The following is a 19,818-nucleotide window of genomic DNA, read 5'->3' as shown; positions in this document are numbered from 1 at the left end:
TGTGTATGTCCACCACAAAGACAATAATGCCAAAAGCATGCATTAATGCTTGTGGTTAAGACACAATGTGGAAATGTTCAAAGGGGCAAAACTATTGGTTTGTGTAAGGACTTTGAACTTCTCCTGTGTGTTCTGGCTCCTTTCTGCCGTGTGTCATCTATCTGACTACTTGAGGCCGTCACATCTTGACGGCCTCAAGCTACAGAGTCCAGCTACAGAGTGTGTCCTGTAGCTGGACAGCTTTGTGGATCGGGTATAAACCGTCTGTCAGTCTGTTTCAGAGGTGATAAACTGCAGGAAGCTCCATGACCACGGAGCGATGGGTCGAGCAGCTCAGAGAAATCCAACCTGCACTGCTAGGAAAAATCATTTTGAAGTTCTACACAGCTTCCATCTTCAGGTCTTTTTCCACACCACTCACCCTGTTCCTCACAAACATTCCTCCTCCTTTCCTCATAATCTCTCATTATGTTGTTGTCGATCTCTGTTTTTCTCAAGGCCAAGTAGCATCTTGTTTTACTGAAAGCCACAAGGAACCCATCTGAGATTGTTTTACTCAATAAACAGAAGGGAACATCATTCTGCAGCCTTGAAACTTTCACCAGCCTGCTGCATCATTAGAAAGCAACTGGACTCTACAGGCAGAGAGGGCTGACCAGCTGCAGACGACTGTTTTTGAAGTGAGCGGACAGGACGCAGAGGACTCCTAAAGCACCTCTGGACCGTCCCATCCTGCTGTTAATGGGGTGCCAGAAATGTTCAGCCCCAACAAAGTCACGCCTCACCGCTTGCCGCAAACACCAGGCTCCAGCTACACTGACCTGACAGATTTCCTGAGCTCCACAGGGTGGGATCGAATGCTCACTCCCTGCAGCAGCAGAATATTTGCCACCTGGGATCTCCCTGAGGCAGCTGGCCAGGCCGGCTGGCTGGAGGCGCTCGGTCCTGTTAGTCTGGTAGACGGGGGTAGGAGCACGCCTGCACCTCCTCAACCGGTGAGCCTGTTATTCTCTACGACAGGTTTCCCCCTCCTGCCCCACCTCTTCTCAGAAGGGCTGGAACTGAGAGGCCACGACCTCCGGGCCTGAAATTGAAACTGCTCGTAAAAAGAGTTGGGAAAGGAAAAGAAAACACCCACCAAAATAATCCAGCAGACCTTATTATTTATCTTTGACTCCGTTTACCTGTTTCTGGATCAGCTGAGATGATCAGTTTACCTCCTTTACATGCAGCACACCTACAGGCCCATCTTGTGTCTGCAGCAACTCAACCAAATTAATATTTGTTACTTAAAACAATGTTGATGTCTTTGTCTGCCAAAGACAAACCCAAGTTTCAAAGCTGGCAGAATTATTTAATTAACATGTTGTAAAGGGGCATTATTGTGTATTTTCTAGACAGAGTTCACATCCTCTAACATAACTGCTACCCTGTGTGGAAAACTAGGTTCATAAAAGCATGGATGAGAGACTTTGGTGTGGAGGAACTTGGCTGGTCTGCACACAATCCTGTCCTCTACTTGAAGGAACACGTTTACAATTAATTGGAGGAAGCTGTGAGGTCCAACATCAGTGTCTGACCTCACAAATGTGCTTCTGGAAGAATGGACAGAAATAAATTTCCATAAACACTTAAATTGGAGAAGTCTTTTCAGACAAGTTGAAGCTGTCCAAAATGCCGTGGTGGACTGAGCTTCGTCTCTGAGCTGCAGTTTCCAAGCTTCTGACTCTCAGAGCAGCTGTCCGCCATAACTCCCCCACTCAGCTCCTTCAGACTGGCCAGTAGCAATTAGCAAACACCCAGAGGAACTGCTCATCTGCTGAGCTCATTCAAGCTACTTCTCAGAGAGAAACTGGTAAAAAAAAAAAACATTGTTAAAGCCTTAATAAAGGAGCCATATTGTGATTACTTTTTGAAGGCGGAGTTTCAGAAAGAGTTGGAGTTTTTAAAGAGACAGAGACCCAATTTCAGGCATAATAACTATGGTTTACTATAATAAGGATTAAATGTGCTGGCTCTCCGGTTGGACAACAACTTCAAGCTACACTCCACCATTACCGTCCATGTTTACTTCCGCAAACAATGAGAATTCTTCTACTTTAAGGAGGTTAGCAAAACACTGAGGACGCTCACTATGTGTGACGTCACCGCGCCCTCTACTGCGCATGTGGGACACTTTTAGATTGTTTGTGGTTCACACAGGAGATCGCTTACAAGTCACAAAAAATTTTAAATGTGAAGAACCACGCAAAAAAAGTGAATTTCAATGTGAACATAGCCATAGTTACTTGATTGTGCTATAAAAAGGCACTATGTGTAAAATACAAAATATGGCCCTTTAAATATTTCTAATCACATCTGGAGGAGCAAAGCTTTTCTTTCTCCTTTCTATCCTTCCTCCAGCATCACCAACACTGCCACACCCTTCCCACATGTCCACCCTGACCTCTGCTTGGATGGATCAGGCCGCCCAAGAGGCCCGGACCTGCTCCATCTATCTATAGAAACCACTGTGCGCATCCCAAGAGGTAAGAGAACATTTCGGAATGCAGAGTGAAGTTTCACCAGATGCACAGAGAAAACACAACAAGTCCAACAATCACGATTCCAAGTCCAATTCTTTATTCTTAAAAGGAAATGAAACATTCCTCTCCGGCTGTTATGTTGCCGTCTCCTGCCAGAGAGCCGGTCTGTTCTGGCTCCGTGTGTGTGGCTGTGTGTATGCGTGTGTGTTGCTCGGATGGGGTTAATTGTGGGTGTAGGAACAGTGTCACGGTGCAAATCCCTTTCAGAGAGCCGAACAAGTTCCCCAGCATGGCTCAGAGTGTCGCATGACGGCGGCACCCTTCACACCAGCTCACACACTTCATCCATTTGTGCTTCCCTGAAATTCTGCCATCTGCTCTTTGAGGCAACTTATTAGGAGAACTTTCAATGATTTGAAATCATTTATAAAAGAGAACTTTAAAGCTGGAGTATGTAACTTTTATAGAAAATATGTTACAATTTCATTAAAACTGTCACAGTGTCATGAGACAAATAATTGGTGAAAAGATGGATCCACCTCCTCCTTGAGCTACTATTGCCGCCTGAATGATTGCACCAATCCCAAACAAAAGAGGAGTGTCTTAGCGCTGTCAATCAACCTTGTGTACTCACTGCTGAAAGTGCTTATGGCGGAGAAACAACTTGAGGTTACAGAAAGACTGTTTATCCACAGGCCATGGTAGCTAGCCTTAGCATTTACAACAGGCTCCACTAGCTGCAGCATAGCAAATAACAATGGAGGGGAGGGAGAGATGGGGATGAGCAGCCACATACAGAATGATTTACAGCGCTAAGACCCGCCTCCTGACTCTGATTGGTTGTTTCTAGTTGGCACTGAGAGAAGACGGAGGAGCGCTGTCATGGTGACAGTTTTAACAAACATGCAAAAATTACATACTGCACCTTCAAGTCACATTAGTTGGACTTCAGCGTTTAGGTTTGAAATTTCTATAAATTGACCTTGAAGCGTTGCTAAAGTAGTAGAATTGTCCGACCTTTGTAGGCTGTTTTTGCACTCATCCTCATTATCTAAGCGAACATTCCTGCATGTCAGCCACCTCAGCTGTGTGCATTGTTGCTTGCTACTATTATTAGTGGCGTGGAAGAGAGCAGGGAACCTCCCTGCATTTGTCTGTGCCTCAGCACAGAGAGTGGGCCTGGAGAAGGCTGCTGAGGAGCTATTTACTCAGCCTTTGTGCCTCTATGTTTGCCCAGCAGGGAGTGCCGGGGCTCAAAGGCCCTAGCATGTGGTCCGTCTGTGGGTGGGTGCTCAGAGAAGAAAGAGCAGAGATGTATGGGACGAGCCGTAAAGGTGGCCAGTGTGTGACACTTTCCTGCTCCATTCGTCCATCCTTCAGGTTCCATGGCAGGTGTTGGGGTCAGAGGTCAAAATGTCTGCTCTCAGTTCTTTACATAGATGAAAAGTATCACCAAGGTGCAAAAGCATTTTCTTAGTTTGTAAATCTGAATCTTGAAGTTTTTAAAGAAATTAAGTATTCTCCAGCAACCAAGGCAAGCTGGTACTTTCACTATTCTTCAGCTTTCCAATAAATTTGAATATTACTGAAAAGTCCCATTTATTTCAGGAACCTTATCATTAAGTGAAACACATTACACTGATTAATTAAACACAGATGGTTGTTTGAAAGCCTTTATTTCTGTTAATTCTGATGATTTTCAGCTATTAAAAATATTTAAAATTAGAATATTATATTACACCAATAAAACAAAAACAAGCAAAAACATGCTTATTGAAAAGTATGTTTAATACCTTACTAAAGGTTGTCAACTTTTTAAAGGTGCTTTAAAAAATCTAAAAAGTGTGGCATGCATTTGTAATAAATCCCACTGAATCAATAATCTATTGAACTGCTTAATTTAGAATAAATCGGATTGAATGGAGAGCATCTGTAGACATCAGATTCTCAACTGGACTTTGATTAGACCATGCTAGCACATGAATGCCATCACCACTGTTTTGATTAAAACCAGCGTTATCCAAAGTTTATCTTCAAAGGTTTTTTTCCTGACAGTTTTGAAGTTTATTTGTCAGCGTGTCAGAATCAAGCCATCGGTTAACTAAGCCATTTGGAACTGCAGTGTTGAAACAGGATCACATTTAAAATATTCACCACACCGACCCTGGAGGAGCGGAGCTGGGATGTGAACCATCCCACAACCATGGCTTCATTTTCAGGCCTGACCTGCTGGATGTTGAAACTTCGCCCCTGTCTTAAGCCTTCTTAGCTTCGAACAACTTTTCTTCCAGGACTACCCTGCATTAAGTTCCATCCATTAACTCCCACCAGCTTCCCTTTCACTGATGAAGAAAATCTTCCTCTTGCCATATTTCATGCTTTAGCCTAAAGGCCAGAAAGTTAGAATTTGATCTCACCTGTTCAGATCACCTTCTTCCACGTATTTGCTGTGTCATGAGCTGTGGTTTTGGTAATCTGCAGCAATCAGGACTTTTTTTATGCTTTTTGGCCAGATTTGCAGAGCACATGACCAACAGTTTTTTGTTTTTTTTGTGTTTTTTTTGGGCGTTCTGAGTTTTGGATTTCTGCATGTCCTCTGGTGTTACCATGGGCCTCTTCTCTGATGCTCACTCAGTGAAGGTGAACATCCTTGTCTTGGTCTGAAGTGGTTCCATCCTATGCTTGTCCAGATGATGGGTTGAACAGAGCTCTGTGAGGTGTTGGAAACCTACTTTAAACTTCTCCATAGCTTCACTGACCTGTCTGCTGTGGTTTTGGTTTGCATGATGCTGTTTGTTCTCAAATGTTCTTCACTAAACGGCTGGATTCACGCTGAACACAGTGAAGTTAAATGTATTCGTACAGCACATTTTAGCAACAAGGCAGTTCAAAGTGCTTTGCATTATAAAAACACCACAATACAAAGTCATAAAAAACATAATGCAGTCATTGATTATAAAACAACCAATAAACTTCACATTAGACAAATTTCATCATCAAAATCACCAAGCAAATATACATCAAACATAATTAAGTGTCCAGTTATTAATAATGAAAGGAAACTCTAAGCAAAAACTCAGTGTTTCGACTGTTCTGCAGTTTTCTGGAAATTTGTTCCGGATTTGTGGTGCATAGAAGCTGAAAGCTGCTTCTTGTTCAGTTATTTATAAACTACCAACAGTATTTTAAAGTCTATTCTCTCAGTGAAAGACTTTAGAACTGGGCGATCTGCTCTATTTATGTGGTTTTAGTCAGAACACCAGCAGCAGCGTTCTGGATCAGCTGCAGCTGGAGGATTGACTTTTTTAGGCAGACCTGAGAATACACTGCTGCACTAATCAATGCAACTAAAGATAAACAATGAGTTTCTCTAGATCTCGCTGAGACATCAGTCCTCTAATCCTGGAAATGTTCTTCAGGTGATAGAAGACGGACTTTGTAACTGTCTTTGTGCGGCTCTGAAGGTTCAGGTCAGAGTCCATCACTACACCCAGACTTTATTTATTACTCATTGGGTGACTTTTGAAGGCACAGAGTTTCATTTGGGGGTATCAGGAAAAAAAAAAGAAAAAAGTATGCAACCGTTTCCCGGATTTATTCTAGAGACGTTTAGCGTGCTGCTCCTTCTCGGAACTCCTCCTGAAGTGTGTTCCAAGTATCCAGAGACTGCCATCCGTTTGGGGCCTTGAGTCTGTCAGGAGTCTAAACGAGCAGCTGAGAAAACAGTCAACAACAGATCCAGAGTGTTTAAAATTGATGCAACAACGACCACCGTTCAGTCTGGGGGTTTCGGCTCAGCCCGCACAACACACACAAACACGCGGGCGCGCGCGTTAGATCCTTGGAATGTGCACAGGGTCCATCCCGTACCGCGCTCGTGCGTGCGGAAGCCAACGCGCTCTACATTTATCCAGATCGAGAGTATAAACAGTGAAGGACAGATGTCTGCTGGCAGATTCTTGAACAGAAACGCTCCCTGACTGGTCCGTGTGACAGCTGCCCCCCACACCTCTTCCCCCACCCCCGCTCCCAGCAGCAGGAACAAAAAGACATCTGAGACATGTGGATGGGGAGGAAAATTGAGAGCACTTTGTGAGGCCGCCACCACGCTCCGGTTTCATAAGGTCTCTGTCTGTCAGGCGAGGCGCGCTGTTTTTACGCATCGCATCCATTCCTCTCTGTAGCCGCACCGAGCTCTGCTGGGAGAAGACAGAGCGGCGGAGCAGTCTGTGGATTCACACCAGTTCAGAACTTTTGTGTGTGTGTGTGTGTGTGTGTGTGTGCTAATTTATTCATGTGTTTAATTATAGATGCGTGTCTTTCTACTCGCGTTCTTGGAGATGAGGGAAAAGAACTGCGTAAAAGGCGCGATATGGGCAGATCTCGGAGAATATTTTTTACAACCCTTTCAACTTCCCAGCTCAGATCGCCACCTGATGCGTGAACAGGAGAAACGGCGGACTTCAGAGTGATCCTGGCACGGCGGCACTCCGTACTCGGACACCCAGAAACCGATCCGAACTCTTCTCCAGACAGACACGCGGGGGCCATTATTAGCGCCGTGTTGTTATTTACTCATTAAGCTCTGTTAGAGGCAAGACTGAACAGGTTGCTGGAAGTAAAGAAAGAGGGAGCCTCGCCTGAAAAACTGGCTTCAGTTCATCAAGCGATGGTGAGACGTGAGTCACCGGAGCGGCACAAGTAGATTGGGGGTAAACAGTTTTTTTCCTCTTCTGGCTGTTTGTCTGTCTGTCCTCCTACCTCCAGGTCCACCTCGCGCTCTGCTGGATTGTTTACGCCGCCGCAAACAAACTCTGGAAAACTGAACTTTATTGGATATAAACTTGGACAATCGTCCAAAATTCCCATCTTTGCGATTCTATTTCCTCCTGAAATGCAACTTGAAATTTACATTTTAAAAAAAGTGGAAAAAAAACACAGTGAAAGTTTCAGTAATGATATACAATTAGTTTCTCTGGCTCTGTGTTCACTATCTACTCTCCCTTTCTCTCTCTCTCAGGGTGCTGAAACTCAACAGGCCAAAGAGGGGAAAACCGCATTCTGGCCGCGCGCACCAAGGCGCGAGGAGGAGGCGCCTCTTCGGCTTTCTCGATGGATTCTTCCAGCCCGTTTCTGCCTCAGATGAGAAATGCTCTGCCGTGGACAGTAGCGAGCCGTGACGCCACGCTGTGAAAACATGACGCACCGCAGCGCGCGGAGAGCCGCAGCAGGCGCGAGCGGCTCTGTTCCTGCGCACCGGGAGCGGATTTCCCACGGGACAGCTGGTAAGGCTTTTTAAGGTCCGGGGACCACATCATGTAGCTGGTTAGCGGTGCGGTTTTGTGTGCGCAATTGTTGAGTGTAGATCTGTGAAAACACTGAGCCGATTGTTTGATGTTTGACTTCCTTTCACTTCGGCGGCTTCTCTTGGCTGAAGCCGGGAAGCTTCCTGCACGCACCTGCCAGCTGCGTGGGACTCAGGGACACACTGACCTGCAGTCAGTTCGCTGTTAATGGAATGCAGTTTTTGTGCTCGGTTTGCATGAGTTCTAGAAAGAAGTGTTTACAAGGTGCGAGTGTGAGGGCTGTGAATTGTGGGAAAGTATAAATCCAAAGTGTGTGTGTGTGTGTGTGTGTGTGGGGGTGTGTGTGTGTGTGTGTGTGTGTGAGAGAGAGAGAGAGAGAGAGAGAGGCTTGAAGAGTTTGTGTTCTGTGGTAGGCTGCAAATCCACGAATCAAAGTGTTGCTAATACACTCATAGGTGGGATCAGAGACAGATTAGGCGTTTTTAATGCTCTGGCTTTAGCTAACCAGGGGCAGGGATGCTGCCTGGGGATGTTTAGGATCATGTTGTCATTATCACACCCACCGGGCTCAGCTCCGTGTTCTGTCTGTCCAGAACACACCAGATTTATCTGCGTCAACATGGTAAAGGAATTAGATGATGCCTCACTGAGTCACATACTTACAGATGAACTTTCATACTTGTTCCCTGACTCAGTGACCTGCTGACTCATTCGGTCATGTACATACCCACTGTCACTCAGACACACACGCACACAGAACATGGCAGACCTCTCTCTTCTTTGTGTCTTAAGGCTGTGGCGCTTTTCAAACATGCCTTTATCATTTAAGTTGCTTCACATTTTGTCTTGTTACAAATACAAAGTGTAGGTGACTGACCATAAATTCATAACTGTGAATTGGAAAAAGAGACGTTGTCAAAGTGTTTATTTTTTATTTTTATAGAAATCTGAATCGTGTGGCGGGCATTTTTCCAGCCCCCTTTACTTTGGTATTGTGTAATGAGATCCAGTGCAACCGACTGATTCAGAAGTCGAATTGTCATTATTAAATAGAATCCTCCTGTGCGTGATTTAGGTTCGGAACACACCGGATCCGCTTTGGCGTCCGATCTGACAGAAAATCAAGTCAGATGATGTGCAGCAAACAGAAAACATTAAAGTTGGTGGAGCCTGGCAGACCACTCATGATTCCCTGCTACTGCGTCTCCGACTGTCCTCCCAAGACACATTTGAGGTCCGCTTTGTTCAGAGAGATGCAGCAGTTTGACGGGAAAGTCACGAGTGAGTCAGGAAGTGAGCTGAAGTAAAGTATAAAAACACATCTGCTTCGGGGGAAAATACAAACTAAAATATTTTACTTTCACAAATATTAAGTACACTTTTCCAGAAAAAAAGTACAGAAAAAAAAAATGAAAAGGTGAAACAGTGTTGTTGTTTGAGCTTAACGAGACATAGCTGTCGATTTGAACTCAGGTTGAGGAACAAAAGAATTAGTTAGATTCTTAGGTGGTAGAATCTGCTACCAGTACCAACCATCACTTTGACTAATTCTGACTTTTAAGGAAGAGTGACGAGAGGAGAGGCAGTGTAGAAGTCCACCCAAATAAGTTCTGTTTAAAGTTTACTTTAAGCCATGTAGGGGACACACACAGCACATGTGGAAGAAGGTGTCTGGTCAGAAGAGACCAAAAATTATTTTTAATTGTCATTAATTCTATCTGAGCTGGAAAAGTAACACTGAACATTGCCTAGGAGAGTCATGGTGATGGCAGCATCATGCTTTTCTTCAGAAGGAACTGGGAAGGTGATGGAAATCTGCTCCATCCATCCCGCTTTGCTTCGTCTCTTCCAGTTTCTTACTCAGCAGGTTGGAAGAAAACCAGTCAGCAAATGAATGTTTTGCCTCCAATCTGACTGAGCCTGGACAAAGAAAAAATATCAAAGTATTCAGTCTGTAGGTGTTCAGAGTTTCCTGTGGAAAAGCCGCTGTTCAAAAAATTAGAGACAAAAAGTTGTACTGACAGAAAACACGTCTCAGTTCTCAAACTCTATTCATGACAGTTTTGGAAAGTTATGCATCATTTCTGTCCACTTCACAGGGATACTTTACTTTGAGGAGATCCAATCCAATCACATTAGAAAATACTGACGTTCGTAATTACGATACAGGAAACAATCCAGGGGTCTGAATACTTTAGCATCAGCTGAGGCATGTCACACATTCTTCACTGAACGTCTGTGAAATGCATGCCAGCCTGAAGTAAACATGCTTTGTTTTCCTTGGTGCTGCAGCCTGTTCCCATGCTAAACAGGAGGACATGCTCCTCGCTTGGGGCATCTCACACCGTCCCGTCACGCCGACGCAGCCTTTACTTCCTCCAATCAGAGGTCACAGGGTCAGCAGCCCCGCTGAGGGTCAGGTACAGCAGGCTGGCCTGTTCTCTTTACCACCCGCCTGCTGATGTGTGGTCTGCTTTGTTTTAACTGGCATGTGGCTTTAGTAGAGTTAGCGGTGCTGCTATTTGCCGTTATGGGTTTAACTCTTTGTTGCTCAGTTGCTGGTCAGAGTCACAGAGAGCAGCTTCAACTGCAGACATTAGCTCTTCTTAAGAAGCAGCTGGAAGCTCTGTGGTTGTGATGAGGCTGCTTCTGGCATCGAGCCTGATCATTTTAATCCAAACTCTAAAGGATTCATCTGAATTCAACACAAAAAAGGCAATAAGAGATACTTTTGTACTAAACATGTATTAACTACCAAAGTGTTAAAAGTCAGATGCACCAATTGCAATCTTCTGGCTGATGTTATGAACCGATGTTAATATGAAGTCAGATCTGCCAGTACTGATTTATTTTGTATAAAAAGTCACTAAACATGGCAAGAAAGTTGCTAAGTTGGCAACAGTGTGGTGATTATTGTTAATCGCGGCGCAGACGTGGGTCAGTCATCTCTCACTCTCACTGCAGAGCAGATTTTCATACCTCTGTGGTGCCTATAAGATCGGTTTCACATTTATTGGATGTTCTCCAATCTTCTGAAATTTGACAAATTGCCACCAGTTTATTGACTGATGGATTTATCGGTGCAACGTTATTTAAAGGGTTCTGGTTCTCAGTCGAAGAAATTTTTCACCAGAGTATTCTTCAGTTGTATGAATAGAGAAGGGCAGTGCTGCCCCTTCCCTACCTGTTGCTACACACTGCTGGTCAGCTAACTGAAAAAATGCTCCTAAACATTATGACTCAGTTACAGTTAATTGGGCCATTTCAGTCACAAAGAACAGACAATCATGAACTTAAAGAGCACTACTCATCAGTGTTATTATAGTGACTGCAAACTGACTTCCTAACAGACCGCCTGACTGTTGACATAATATTTAGCAGATGATTATTTCATATTTTTTGCTTAACTTTATTTTTAAATTCAGAATAAACAGAATTTTTTTTTTACATATTATATATAATTTTGCAAGTAGTAATCATCACACATTATATTTTAACTGCAGCTGGCATTCAGATTTAATGCAACAAAACAGAAAATTACATTTTATTAAGAAAAATGAAAAAAAAAAAGTCTTTAATTATGTTTTTTGACGCTCCACGTTTGAAATACCACCTCTTCTCTTCCCCCACAAAGGAAATAATCTTTAGTACTAAACAAAATCTGAAATTTCTGTCATACAAATGTTTCCATCAAAGATAAACAATGATAATTTGGATGTTTTTATGTCAGAATACAAGCGATGGCAGGTCAAAGTAAAAACACTGTAAATTATACAATATGACTAACATAGGAAAAAGAATAATTATACAGATAAAAATTTATAATGCAAAATCTATTGTGTGGAGTTTTGGGCTTTTCTAGATCAATGTTTCTTCTACTTACCATTTCAGAACATAGTTAATTTTACAAATACTAGTGTGATTTGAAGCTTTTTAAAAGCAGAGCATATTAACCAACACATCATGCATAGCTGAAAGCTGCTGATATGCATTAGCTTAGCTTCATTATGAACTGAGGACAACCTGAAATCATTTCTCCCTGTTTTGCATCTCCTGCTGCTGGCGAGATCATAGAGATTCACGGGTTCTGCATAAGGGAGAATGAACACTTGTTTCTTGTTCACAGTCATCAGTTGTGTAAATATTTTCCACGTTTGGTGGTTTCCATTCAGAACCAAAATCATGTTGTGCTTCCAGCTTTGTGGCTATTTTTGTTAATTAACTTCCTACTGAGCGACAGACATGGTTTTAATTTGGACATGATGCATTGACCTCGTTAACATGTAACTTCATGTGTAGCCTTTCTCCCTGTAGCCCTGGTTGCAACATACTTTATGTGCAAATTTAGACAATTTATCTCTCATAATGTCATATAATTCACACACACATAACTGAAAATCTGTAAGTAACATAAGTAGTAAGTCCTGCAAAAGCAACAAAGTCAAAATCAAAACTAGTTCAAGAGTTAAAAGGAAACACATTATGCAAGGTATTATTAACTTAATGTACTGGTAGAAAAAGCTGAAAGTACAAGTTGTACAGTTTGATTTGACAGTAAGATCCCTCATGGACATTATGAGGATCAGTCAGGAATTCATATTTATTCAACAAAAGGCAGTTTTTCAACAGGAATTATATTTTCCTATCATGTTCTGTGGCAGTTTCTGTATCAATTTGCAGTTTTACGCCAAATATGTCCAGATTTTAGCCCAGCTGTCAACAAAAAATATGCATGTGATTTAAAAAATAATTTCAGCAGGTTTAGACCACAGTTCACCTCACAATGCTCAGTTATTTGGGTATTAAACTTGTAAGTAGTGAAGAACCTTTAAAGGGGACACAAATCCCAGCAGCGCTACATGGAACCCAGTATGAAAACTCGATAATTAGCAGTAACGTTTTTGGTATCCAAATTTATCCAGATTCATGATGTGTATGTTGAGTTCAACTGCAGTAGTAGAAACTAGGGGTGAAAAATTGGATTACTCCCAGAATAAAACAAATAATTGTGATCTGGATTATGATCTATTATGAAAACAATAAATTACAAACCTCAAAATCTAACAGTGTGGTTAAACTTTTTGCTACTTCTATTTCAACTACATTTTCCACAGTTGATTCATGGTATGGACATTTTCATGTCATTCATCTTTAAAAAAATTCTTATCTTGTTAAGAATTGTACTTATTATAATAGCAATAAATTCCTTCTACTGATGTCTGAAATCCCCCAAAGCCTGAGTACTGACAGGATTGTTAGTTTTACTTTTATTTTTAATGTTGGACCAATCAGCAAAAAAATCTATAAAATCAAAAATAGGATTAAATGCAGTCATGGTGTGATAAAAGCCAATTTCAAACTGGGATTTTTTGTGTTTGTTGGGTTTTGACTGCAGTGACATCTAGAAATGCTGTAGGTACACAGTTACCTAAAACAACAGCAAAACATTTTCCCTTTCATCTTTATTGCAATAAATACAAAAATAATCAGGAGTCCAAGACAGAATTGGTTAATTGTTCAATAGGTTTAAATAATTGATTGAATGCAGTTTCTGTGTTCTGTTTAGCAGTAAAGTTACTCTATTCAACATAACGCTGCACTGAAGTTAACTCTGAATCTGGATAGCTTTATTTTGAGCAGTTTTGTTTGTGACACTCTTACACACTCCAATGATTACACTTTTATCATCCCTCATCTTGCTTAGCTTGATTGTATCCATAAAAGCAGGTCGATATCATTCTAATACTGAAGAGCTACTCCAATGCTGATAATAAGGCACAGGAGGTTAACAGCTAAATACATTACCAGGACTGGATTTGTCTAAATTCAGGGCCTGCAACATTGGAAGGTCACCTCCGAAGGCCGATGACGTCACTGCCATGTTGTGAAGGCTGTCCAAATTCAAAAACAAATCCAAATGCATCCTTCCTTTTCCCCATGTTTAAATGAACAGGTCTGGTGGATCCTTTGCAGCCCACTCTACCCCAACATTCAAGCTTGGTCAGACTGGATATTTTTGTTATAAATTTGGCAGACAAAGGGAAAGAGGATATAATATAGGCTGCTAGTAGCCTATGTTAATATTTGGTGGTACAACAATTAAAATTTTAATGCGGTTGTGTTGTTAGGCTTTTGCTATTTGCATAGACATGTTTTTAATGTCATTTCTGAAAAAGTAAATTTAGGATTAAATAAGTACTGTAATTAAAAAAACAAACAAACAAAAAAAAAAACTCATGGAGGATTCCATCCTCCATTTTTACCAGTGTTGTGTTTAGAGTCGCCACTGTTGCAAGGCAACAGGACATGCGCCGAGATACAGGAAATCTGCACCGCCCAGTTTCACAGCCACTCACTTTCTTCAGTATCTGGGTCCTTTGGCCGGATGTGACCCTGAATCTCGACACATTCAGTGTTTAGCCAGCTAGCATCAGCTGAATGGTACACTTTCAGTGTGATTATCTGCTAGCATAAAATGTTTCTACTTTAAGCTGTAGTTCAATATGTGAATGGTTATCAAGGTCATAAAGCACATTTTTTCAGACAATTCTCATTTATTAAACTTCCCGAGGTTGTTTCTTCTTTACTTAGTGAAATGTTTTAGCTAGGTATAATCTAGTCTCTGTTGCTATGAATCCGTTTGAACCCCGGAAAGTGCCAGGTGTTTGGCGCACAAACATCCAAACAGAAGGAACTTGAAACCAAAAGACTAAAAGTATACTGATTGCTTAAAGGCATAAAACTATAAAACGCCATTTAAAAAAATCCTCCAATCAACAGATTAATGTGCTTGGTTCATTCCACAGCCAAACTGATGCCATAGAACATTCAACAAATTAAAGTTGGGCAACGTCTCTGCAGATAAATGGAAATGTGTCAGTAAAAGATGGATGCGTGCGTCGTGTTGGGAGCCTTGTCTTTGGCTGTGTCTCAACTTCAGTGTGTAACGTTAGTCTGGCTGTTTTGCCCCACCATTAATGGAGAGCACTCAGTGAGAGAGATTGATTATGCAACCTGAAGTGCCACAGGGCAGCTTCAATCTGGAAGTGCTTAGAGTACACAGCCAACCACAGTGATTCCTGCAGGGCAAATTGTAGGAGGCATGATCTGACAAAAAGGAATTTCAATTTGTTAGCTGTATTCCTTCAGACAAATGCTTCCCATGGTACTTCTGCTTTCTCCCCCTTGCTTTGAAGCAGTGGACAGTCTTTTTGCAAAATCATGAGAGAAAAACTTTCTGCCTGTAATCTTGAGTTGTTGTGTTGATGTTGGGCTCTTTTCTTAAGTTCAAACAGCTTAAATTGTTAAGAACAAAGCAGCAGTTAATTCTTTCAGGGTTGCTGATGAAACATGTCGCTTAGTTCTGACCTTATCATGAAATCGGCCTCTTTAAAACAATTTTTTTTCTTTAAAATACAGAAGAATGTTAACTAGCTGGGTACCGCTCATGTTTTCAGAGGGCTTTTTGATACAACGAGCTGTATTCTTCTGAAATTAGCAGGTCACGTTCATTAATCATAGTGTTTGAGGGCCGCTTTGAACTATCGGGCTCAGGTCATTAAACTGAGCCTGTCTGGGGCACAAGCGGGCGACACGGAAACTCTCTGGGTTCGGCCAGACGCGAGACACACTCATAACGATCTGGATGTGTGAGTGTCTGACTTATGCCCACTTCTCAGAGCACAGTCTCAGGTTCAGTGTGGGATTAATTTGGAGAAATAATAACACAAGTTGGGAGCAAGAAAAGGTTGAAATGAGGAGCGAGGGAGGGGGGCTTGTGTGCTGTTTTCCTGAGACAGTTTTACTGGATATATGACTTTTACTCTGTGCATTTGGCAAGAAAATCCTATGACAACGGTATGGTTGTTTTTTTTTTTTTGTCTGTCCGTTTCCTCTTTATCCTTATCCGTTCTCCCCTGGTGCTCCTCTCTTTCAAACACTGGAAAGTGAAATCCTATCCTGTGATCATTGGTCCAACATAGCTAAAATGTGTTCCCATTTAAGGTGAGGCTCACCCAAGCGCTCTCTGTGTGGCTTCCTCTTAAACCAACTTAATCAGGCAGGAATTTGGGTTATTAGGGTCATGGACACTGGGAAACAGCCTGAGCGGGAAACAAAGTGCAGAGAAGTGAGACGGTGAGGACACAGATGTGTCGCATCAGAAGGCTTTCTGAATCACAGTGTTCATGGGAAAATGGACTCTGCCAGGTGGACGACGACGTCCCGTTTAATTTACCTGAGTGGGTCACAAGACCCTTGTGAGTCTGCCGGACTGTGGATTTCTGGGTTGTTAATTAGAGCTAACAGTACTTGAACTAAACTTTCCAGTGACCCTCCTCGGTAAAGCTGAAGTGGAAAATCCAAACACTCCTAAGCCTGAATTCTGGCTCCTTCTCTTTGTTTGGGGAGTTTGCAGGTTTTCAGAAAGTACAAAAACAGAAAGGTTCAAAACCTCTGCCAGAGTCTTGAGAGAGTTCAGGACAAACTGCAAACCATGAGGGCAAGTTTTTCCCCCCACTCTTATCTCTTCAGTCTTCCAAATATTGGAACAATAATATTTTTTTTATCCATGAAGATTTTCAATGCAATTTGGAATAAGTCTGGATAAGCACAGAAACATTAAACATTGGTATGGAAAAATACTCTAGTTTTTAGACTAATTCATATTGTATTACCTGCTTTAAAGAATCCAAAATGGATACATTTAAATGACATGGATTTTGAATTAGAGTTGATTAATGTAATCTGAGGTAAGGTGGATGTACTTAATGTAAATGTATCACAATATTGTAACAAACTGCTGGAAAATGTTGGAAATCAGAGTCTGAAAAAGAACAAAATAGAGCAGTTACAGGAACCATGAGCATGCTGCGCGATGTTATCTTTGTTTTTATTTAACTATATTTATCGTACAGTTGGAATATACAGCATTATGCAATGAGATACTTTTTTATCAGAGCTTCATAATTAGTTTATTAGGATCTCCATTGAATTGTGTCCCTTCTGTTTTTGTTATTTAGATCTTTGTCAAACGATTTAAATAAAAACTCATGAAAACACCAAAAACTGGAAAGCAGAGAAGGTACGGAAAATAATCTTGAAAGTTCAGATTTGGGTTTTAATTGGATCAGAGTTGGCATAATTATCAAAAAAATATTACCTGTAGTATTCTACCCTCTTAACATCTTCACTTTAAAAAACATGGATTTGTTTATCAGCCAACAGCCAATCAGAAATGTTAAGAGTAAACTCGCCATCATCATTTGTCTCTCATTTACAAATTTTATTATGTTCTATATTTTTTGTGAAATAGTACTTTTTATCTTACAGTGCAGCAGTGCTTGATGATGTTGTCTTTTAACGATGCTGATGTGTACAAATATTTAAGATGGCCCATGTGTGCATATTGTTTTGAGTTTAGTCAGTGTTTGTGACATATACTTTGATGCATAAATGGGAATCATTTTTTGTTAAACTTAATTATTGAGTTAAACAGTTTCACAGTTTTTATGTTACTTTTCAACTATGGCTGCTCAAACGGAGCCAATGTTCATCCATTTAGATTACTTCTAGAACCTACTTCTGGGTTGTTTTTCATATAGCACATCTCCTTTTATCTCGACTATGCGCTAGATAGCTATCCGCTGAAAAAACTAATTTTCTTGTTATAAACATAATGTAGGTAACATATTGACTGGTCATAATCTCTTAACAGAATCCTTTTACAAAAACAAAGCTTTTTTGCTCTCGACTTTCTCCCATAAGCAGTTTTTGGTTAATGAGCAGGAAAGATTTTCTATTTGTCAGATAGACCACAGTGTTTGTTTTTTTAAAAAAAAAAAAGAAAAGTAAAGAAAAGAGAAGAAAAAGCAGCTGGAATTATCTTAAAATGAGATTTGTGAAGGCACGTACTGAACCAGAACTGTAAACATGTAGCCCCTTTGATCCAAAAAGGTAAAGAAAGCTTCAGCTAAGTAAATATTAAATGTGGAACAGAAGGAAACTAAGGAGTTTGATGGCATGTCACGACAAACTGGACTTAGATTGGGATTGGATTTTGTTGTCATCATTCATCAAGTTAAACACACTAAATTAAGATTTCCTGCAAAAGTCAAATGTCATATGCAATATTTTGGTAATTTAGTTCTTTTTAAGCATAGGGAATTATAGATTTACCTCTGGATAAATTACAGTTCCACCCCTTAGTTTGCTTTGTTCCTACTCATTTGTAATAAACCCCTTTGATATTTTTTAAATTGACCCTGGGGAGGGTTGCTTTGAATGATATTAAATTTGCAAAACAAAATTTGGGTATTGTTTTTCTTTCAGATCAGTTGGTGAATAACCCTGAACCAGTTCAGCCGAGCAATGCTGACAGATTGAAGACGCTGGCTTACGATGAGAGAGAAGCCCCGGGGAAGGGTTGCTTGTGTGTCTACCAATAACATTAACAGCAATGTGAAAAATTTACCAAACAAGTAGTGATTACGAAGGTATGTGGGAGAACAAAAACATGTGGAAGCAAAGGGAAGAACCTGATTTGACTATCTGGGACATAACATAATGTCTGAAACATGCCGACATCTAAAATAACATCATGCTTTTTGAATGAGGTCTAAAATGTAAACTTGTAACCAAAAGCTTCCATAAATCCATTCATTTTCTTCTCCTGCCTAACAATAAGCAGCCTTGCTGAGGTTTTGGAGGCCGTCCAGCCGAGAAATGTCTGCAGAGTCCAGCAGTGTGTCTGCAGGTTTCTCTCCTGTATGCATGCAGTGGTGAAACTTCAGCTCTCTGCTTCACTTTTCCAACATGTGGGGTCACTAGTGGCATTAGGTGGTTCGGGTGGTTGGCATGGTGGCAGCTTTTCCCTGCTCTTTCTTCTTTAATAAAGCCATCAGAGATGCAGCTCACAGCTGCTCACGGCCCATGAAAACATATTTTATCGCGTTCTCACCGTGACCCACTGATCCCAGGACCTTGTCAACTTGCAGTAACTTTTCTTTGGCAGCCCTAACCTAAACGTGTAAGGGCAGCAGTCCAGGCCTGTTACACTTCAAACACATTGTTCTCCACTGAAAGTGCTTCATTTATCCCTCCGAAGAACCATTAGACACGTTTCGTTAGAGCTCCGCTCCTTTGTTCAGAAAGAAAGCTGCAGGGTCAGCGTAGGAAATAACGTTTCTCTAAGATTTACTCCTCCTGGGCATCCAAAAAGTTTTCCTATCTTTCTAATGAGAAACAGATTAGTGTTTAAAAAATCTGCACAAAAATACAGGTCTAAAGACATTACTTGTTTTCCCAGAATATGAGCCTTGATAGCTCAGTTCATACAGGTTATCAACAAAATGATGCTGCTATAATTTTAGCTTTATGTCCATGTTTTATTTTTCTACTCTTCTTATTGGTATCAGAAATGGTAACTATGTCTGTAGGGTCCAGTACATGGCCAGGGCTGTTAACATACCCTGCATGTACAATGCTACGCTAGCTTCACTCAGAAAGTGGGACTGTTTATTCTTGTTCTTCTCTATTGTTTTTGCTTTTGTTAGGTGAAGGTTTTGACCTGTTAGCTATGACAGTTACTATATTTAATATCACAGCTGGACATTGATTTGCTCATGACATTGATTTTAAATCTGTGAGAGCTGCAGATATTTTGAAGCTCAAACTTGAAATGCTGATATATTCACAAGCTCTGGTTTGGACAATGTGACTCTTCACCCAGGATGTCATGGCCTTTCACAAGTACTCAAAACATAAGTAACATGTAATTCATATTCCTGATGTGGATGTCCAGTCAACAGGAAGTAGGCGTCATACTTTTTTGTTTTCTTTTTTTGCAGGAGCCTCTATTTACTCATATATTACTCATACTCATAAGTATATATAATAAAAAAAAATTCCCTTCTCACCCTCCGCGGGTGGTCTCTTTCATCCTCTGAGCTCGGGTCCTCTACCAGAGGCCTGGGAGCTTGAGGGTTCTG

General features: G+C 41.2%; 1 protein-coding gene across 3 annotated transcripts in view; it reads left to right on the top strand.

The window, feature by feature from the left end:
- The first annotated feature begins 5,995 nt into the window (after positions 1 to 5,995).
- The window catches only part of LOC103149546 (uncharacterized), a 46,216-nt gene continuing 32,393 nt past the window's right edge, over positions 5,996 to 19,818 (top strand). The window contains exons 1-2 of one of the 3 annotated variants that reach the window (XM_016680040.1): positions 5,996 to 7,197; positions 7,293 to 7,810. In XM_016680040.1, the coding sequence (XP_016535526.1) occupies positions 7,723 to 7,810 (88 nt within the window). In that variant the 5' untranslated portion in view covers positions 5,996 to 7,197; positions 7,293 to 7,722. Of the gene's footprint in view, positions 7,811 to 19,818 lie in introns of all 3 variants that reach the window. The other 2 variants (XM_007568761.2, XR_001664315.1) reach the window with 2 other exon arrangements.

Source organism: Poecilia formosa, unplaced genomic scaffold (genome assembly GCF_000485575.1).
Source record: "Poecilia formosa unplaced genomic scaffold, Poecilia_formosa-5.1.2 Scaffold230, whole genome shotgun sequence".
Taxonomy (NCBI): Eukaryota; Metazoa; Chordata; class Actinopteri; order Cyprinodontiformes; family Poeciliidae; genus Poecilia; species Poecilia formosa.
Note: the sequence above shows the minus strand (reverse complement) of the source record. Positions and strands in the feature narration are given on the sequence as shown.